General features: G+C 39.8%; 1 protein-coding gene across 1 annotated transcript; it reads right to left on the bottom strand.

Annotated features, from left to right (window-relative positions):
- Nucleotides 1-252: 252 nt before the first annotated feature.
- Nucleotides 253-4,858, bottom strand: LOC139854051 (uncharacterized). The gene is made up of 6 exons (XM_071843377.1): nucleotides 4,642-4,858; nucleotides 4,381-4,528; nucleotides 4,107-4,243; nucleotides 3,685-3,809; nucleotides 2,893-3,091; nucleotides 253-776 (listed from the first exon to the last, which is right to left on the bottom strand). The coding sequence occupies exons 1-6, from the start codon at nucleotides 4,856-4,858 to the stop codon at nucleotides 253-255; spliced, it is 1,350 nt and encodes a 449-aa protein (XP_071699478.1).
- Between the last annotated feature and the right edge of the window lie 1,560 nt (nucleotides 4,859-6,418).

The raw sequence follows: 6,418 nt of genomic DNA, 5'->3' as shown, positions 1-6,418 counted from the left end.
GTCGCGCCTTTTGGAGTTGTGCGGTGTGCTCACAGTGCGTTCAGTAGTTCATCTATCCAACCTCTTTGGCACAATCCAAGCCTTGCTTTGATTCCTAACACGATATCCCGATTTGTGACCTCACACTGACCGTTCACCTGGGGGTGTGCGACTGACGTGAATGTTTACTTTATGTTCAGCTCTTGGCACCAATCGCTGAATGGGTTGCCTTCAAACTGTGCACCATTGTCAATTACTATTTCATTCAGTATTTTAAACCGATAGACGATGTTTTCCCATACGAAATTTCAGATTTGCTTGCCCGAAATTGTTTTTCAGCGGTTTGGATTCTACCCACTTTGTAAAATAATCAATGGCCACTACCAAAAACTTTACACCTCCTGGTCCTGCGGGGAATGGCCCTACTATGTCAATCACCCATTTGCAGAATGGCCATGGAGACGCGACCGGTATCATTAGATGTCGCGGAGCCTTGCTTACCGGTGCGTGAAGCTGACATGACTGACATTTGCATATCACTTCTGCAGCATCTCTGTACATTGACGTCCAATAGTATTCGAGCCGCATTATTTTGGACACAACTGTTTTGTGTCCTGAGTGCAAAGTGCACATTCCCTCGTGCACTTCCCTTATGATTGACTCTGCTTGAGTTGGATTAAGACACCGCAAATGGGGCCCCAGGAAAGACTTTCTGTATAGAATTTCTTTATCTAACAAATACATTGGTGCTTTCATCTTAATCTTTCTTGCTTCTATTGAATCTATCGGCAATGTACCTTTGTAACAACCCAAACCAATAACCAACCAAATACGCGAAACAAAATTTTTTTTTTTTTACAGTGGAGTGCGCCACGCGCACCACCTCAGGGTGCGCGGCGCGCATAGGTCAGTTTTCAGTTCTGTTCGGTTTGGCAATTTTTCTAATAAAGATCTCCCACTTCCCGACATATTTAGATGAAACGCTTTTCACAACATGTCATAATAGTTAAAACTCACACGATTCAATAATAAAATGAGTTTTACAAAACAGAGCCCACATCGGCCGTTTTACGAGTTTCATACAAAACACGAGTTTCGATCACATTAGTTTAAATTCCAAATGACACTAAGAGCATGGTGTTTGGGGTTAAACTACCCAAATCTCGGTCAAACTCCAAAAACTATCACATCCAAAAGTGTCCCCTATCAAACAAGCGGGAATCTCTAATCCAACCGTACGCCCTTACCCTTGTCAACGTCCGAGCCTATAAAAAGATAAACAACGAGAGGGTAAGCTAAAGCTTAGTGAATGCAATAATTATACATATATATATATATATATATATATATATATATATATATATATATATATATATATATATATATATATATATAACTTACTTACTTACTTGCACACACTTACAACAAATCCGTATACCTACTAGCAACATAATTAGCATACCATTGTAATGTATAATGCTAAGTCCTCGATAACACAAGCTAGTATAACAATATCATATAACGCAACAATACAATATGCTACAACATAATACATAAGCATTGATGTTCACAACATCCATTAGTATTCGAATCCCAAGGCTAGCTCAACGAATGGTATCATCAACATCGAACTTAATTCCCATTCGTCCCAATAAATGTGGTATCGTCAACATCAAACTTAAACCCACATATGAGGTATCGTCAACATCGAACTTAAAACCCTCATCGAATTTCACTACAATAGCGGTATGGCTTCGTCAACATCGAACTTTAAATCCATACATGAGGTATCGTCAACATCGAACTTAAACCCTCATCAAACGTACCAACAATATACTCTAGGATATGGTATCGTCAACATCGAACTTTAACCCATACCCCACAAGCAAATAAATCATATACATACATATATAATTATTCCACTCACCTCAATGATTTGGTGATGATTTTATACTTCCGAATGCTTCAAAACCAAGTACCTAATACAATAAGTACTCAATCAACAAACAAACTTGTTGGGCTAAACACCAATAATTCACTCAAGTGCATTTAATGACTTAAATGCATTAAATGCCCCATTTTCACCAAAACCGCCCCTTAAGGGTTAAGACCATTGTCAATCACTTAAAAGCTAGTGATTAAGGTCTATCAACACTAACTATAACACAATTAGGATAATTCATACCCACAATCCCCAACTAGGTCAATCATTAACCCCTTTGACTCATTTAAAATCAACACACCCATTTTGGGTCATCCACTAACCCAACTAACACCCATTTACCAATTAGCTAGGTGTGCTAGTAATTAACTAACCAATTAGGACTCATAACATCAATTAACACTTTGAAACCCTAAGTTAGTTACCATTGAGTCTTCATGACTCCATCTTACCCAAGAACACCCAAAATCAACAAATATGGGTTTTATGTTCTTCATTTACCCAAACCCTAACCCTAAACAAAATCAAAGTAAGGAAATCAAGATTAGAGTTTACCACTACAACGACAACGTAGCTAGCGAGTAGATGAACGAATTTAATACCCGCACTTTGGCCCGAGAACAACTTCTTCCTCTTGGATTTAAGCTTTCTCACTCAAGAAATCACACTCTCTCTCCAAAATTAAAGTGAAGAAGATAAGGTTGTTGAAAATAGAGTGAATGATACCCCAAGATCTGACCTACTGGCCTTCAACTCGTCCACAAGTGAAATTACCAAAATGCCCAACAAAATATCTGAATAAAACAAACAGAACCCGGCTACAGTGAGGAGTGCGCCAGGCGCACCCCTAAATGTGCGCTGAGCGCACCCTGCTCAGTTCGCCCTCTGACCTCTATTTTAATATACAAGGTCACCCACACTTCATGTGCCCTATTTACTCTGCTGTACAATGAAGATTAGGGTCTTACAACCTTTGTTCAGAAATTCTACTATCGGTGTCATCCGACTCTGCTCCTCTTCTTCAACTGCGGCGGATACACCGTCTGTCTCAATGGATTTTACTTTCAATTCCTCAACCCAAATCTCTTTCTTAAAATGGCTGAATGTTAGGGCGGCTAACTTACTAAGCGCATCCGCCTTTTTATTCAATGTTCTTGAAACATGAGTTATCTGGAATAAATCGAAGTCCACCGCGAGCTCTTACACAAGTTTCAGATACTTTTACATCGATTCATCATGTGCTTCAAATAACCCATTGAATTGGTTTACAACTAGCTGTGAATCGACATATACTGACAACTCTTTTACCTCTAAATATTTTGCTACCCGCATTCCGGATAACAACGCTTCATATTCAGCTTCATTGTTGGTTAGAGGGAAGCTAAAGTACAGCGCAAAGGTATATTCTTCTCCTTCTAGACTTTTTAGGACTATTCCTGCCCCTGCGCCTTCTGGACCACATGCCCCATCTGTGTGCATTTCCCACAACTGTTCGGGCGGAGGTGGTATTTCTTTTGATTCATGCGAGACTTCGATATCTCCGGCTGTTTCAGCCAGATAATCTACTAGGACTTGCCCTTTTACCGCACTTCTTGGTGAGAAGCTTATCTCATGCTCACCTAATTCAATAGCCCATTTGGCCATGTGACCAGAATTTTCTGGTTTATATAGCACCTGCTCAATAAGTATCAGCGAATGTAAATTTGCAAGAATTTATCAAGAAATTTTAAGCTTTTTGACAATATGTTATTTTCTTTTCATACCTGCTTTATGGGTTGGTCTGTTAGGACCATTATTGGATGCGCTTGGAAATATCTTCTTAAGCGTCTTGCCGTATGCACGAGTGCATAAACCAGTTTTTCAATTGCAGGGTACTTTAATTCGATTCCTGTTAAAGCTTTGCTAACAAAATATACATGCATTTATACATGTCCTCTGTCCGCTATCAATACTGAACTTATTGCTTCTTTCGATGCCGCTAAATAAAGTATCAACGTTTCTCCCGTAATCAGCGCAGTCATTGTCGGCAACTCTTTCAACAATTTTTTCATTTCTTGGAATGCCACTTCTGCTTCCTCTGTCCATCTAAAATCCATTTTCTTTAAGCAATTCTTTAATGTCCCGAAAAAGGGGAGCGATCGCTCTGCGGATTTTGATAAGAATCTTGTTAATACCGCTAACTTACCTGTTAAACTTTGCACTTCTTTTTTATTTCTGGGCGACGGCATACTTTCGATTGCCTTTATTTTCTTTGGGTTTGCACGTATCCCACGCTCAGTTATAATGGCCCAGAAACTTTCCTTCCTCTTCTCCAAAAATGCACTTCGACATATTGAGCTTCATATTTATCTTTCTCAACGATGCAAACGTTTCTAATACATCTTCCAACAAACCTTGTTCTGTTGTGCTTCTTATCACCAAATCATCAACATATGCTTCTAAATTTCTGCCAATCTGACCTTTGAAAGCCTCGTCTATTACGCATTGGTATGTTGCTCCGGCATTTTTTTAGACCAAATGGCATCTTGGTATAGCAGTATATGCCCTGGCTTGTGTAAAAGGCGATTTTATCCTCATCGTCTGTTGCCATCTGTATCTGATGGTATCCTTTGTACGCATTTAGAAAACATTTAGCGACTCAACTTTCCAGTCTATTTTTGGTAGAGGATAATTGTCTTTGGGACAGGCTTTGTTACTGTCCGTGAAATTGACACACATACGCCAAGACCCATCAGGCTTTTTTACCAGTACCGGGTTTGCTACCCACATCTGGTATCTTACTTCTCGTAATATATTTGCTTTGACCAACTTGTCAACTTTCGCTTTCAACCATTCGCTTCTTTCTGGTGCCATACCGCGTTTCTTTTGTCGTACTGGTGTAAGACTTGGATTTGCATTAAGTTTATGCTCAGCAATCTCTCTTGGTACGCCAGTCATATCTACTTCTTTCCATGCAAAGACATTCATATTAGAAGCTAATATGTTACGAAGCTTAACTTTGTTTCATCAGACAATCCTCCGCCGATTTTAATTTTTTGCTCTGGATATCGCGGGTTTGCAATAATCATGCAGCTTTGAAGCTGTACTGCCTCGCTTGGCTTTTTTTATGCTTGCTCTATAGATGCAACGCTTGCATCCTGTTTTTCTAACCTTATCGTTGCAATTCCTAATGGTGTTGGGAATTTGATAAGGCCATGAACTGTGGAAGGGATAGCTGCCAACTTTTGCAAGGTTGTGCGTCCTAAAAGCGCATTATATTTCGAGTAAGACCTTACTACAGCAAATTCTACTGTTGTGCTTCTTACTAATTCCTTATTATCATCATCTACCAGCTCTAGCTCTAATTCAATGATCTCAATTGGGCACGCGAGCTCCCCTGAAAATCCTGATAGTGCGGTGGTAGGAGCTACTAGCTTGGCTCGCACCGCTCTTGGAAACAAGTGGAAACAGTGTTCGTACATTATATCAACACCGTAGCCGGTGTCTATATGCAATCGCTTTATGATGTACCCGCAGCTTTTAACGCGTCCTTTAATTGTGAAGGGCGCATCCAAGGGTTCCTTCACTATGGCCGGGAACATGATGGGAGTGTTTTCCTATTCTTCACATATTTCTAACTTGCGTCTCTGATTTACCCTTCCGCTGGTCACCATATTAATGGTTTTATCCGTTTCCCTTCCATCATTCTTTTTTTGCCACGGATATTCTTTTTCTCCTTTCGGCTTCTCACCTGATGTTTTTCCACTTTTCTTCAAGTATTGCAATCTTCCTCTTTTAAGTTCAGCAACTACCTTTTCGATTAGATGCTGACATTCGTTGGTTTCATGACCATAATCGTCATGAAAATCGCAAAATTTGCTTTTGTCTCTGTTCCCATACTTTGACAAAGGTACTGGGGAATCGAAGCTTTTTCATACAGCCTCTGTAGCTAAGATTTCCTTTGGTGTTTTTGTGTGGTCTTTTATTAATGCAGCATTATCGGCGTGGTTGCTTTTAAACCTCTGACTTCCTCCCCCTTTGTTGTTATGAAACTTGCGATATTTATCACTATTGTAATTACCACTCCTAGGTGGCCCATTATTACCATAGCGCTTGCCAGACTCTGATGCTCTTCCCTGCATTCGATAGTAATCATCATCGATATCCATACTTGAAGAGGTATTTCCGCAATTTTGCTTTTATATCTTCTTGTGCTCGCATATAATCATGCGTTTCTTTTATAGCCTCTATGAAGGTTTCTGGCACTCTTCTGCGTAACCGCTACCATAAAGATAGGTGTCTGTCCGTATCTATACAATGTATAAATCCAGACACCTTCTGGCTTTCTGGCAAGTCTTGTATTTTGGCCACCTCCTTGGTGTACCTGTCTATTATCTCTCCCAAACTTTCTTTTTGCTTTTGTTTAATGTCGTGACATTCAACATGTGTTCTTTTGCGAGCGCGCAGGTTATGGAAATTCAATAAGAATCTTGAGCGCAGATCCGCAAAACATGTGAT

Source organism: Rutidosis leptorrhynchoides, chromosome 6 (assembly GCF_046630445.1).
Source record: "Rutidosis leptorrhynchoides isolate AG116_Rl617_1_P2 chromosome 6, CSIRO_AGI_Rlap_v1, whole genome shotgun sequence".
NCBI classification, from domain to species: Eukaryota; Viridiplantae; Streptophyta; class Magnoliopsida; order Asterales; family Asteraceae; genus Rutidosis; species Rutidosis leptorrhynchoides.
The sequence above is the reverse complement of the archived record's forward strand: the minus strand, read 5'-3'. Positions and strand labels throughout refer to the sequence as shown.

Coding starts and splice junctions, on each gene's coding strand:
- LOC139854051 (XM_071843377.1), bottom strand. CDS start 4,858: ATGACTGGCGTACCAAGAGAGATTGCTGAGCATAAACTTAATGCAAAT. Junction 3,092..3,684: donor CAGACCAACCCATAAAGCAG/GTATGAAAAGAA, acceptor GATTTATTCCAG/ATAACTCATGTTTCAAGAAC. Junction 777..2,892: donor AGTAGAATTTCTGAACAAAG/GTTGTAAGACCC, acceptor GTTGTTACAAAG/GTACATTGCCGATAGATTCA.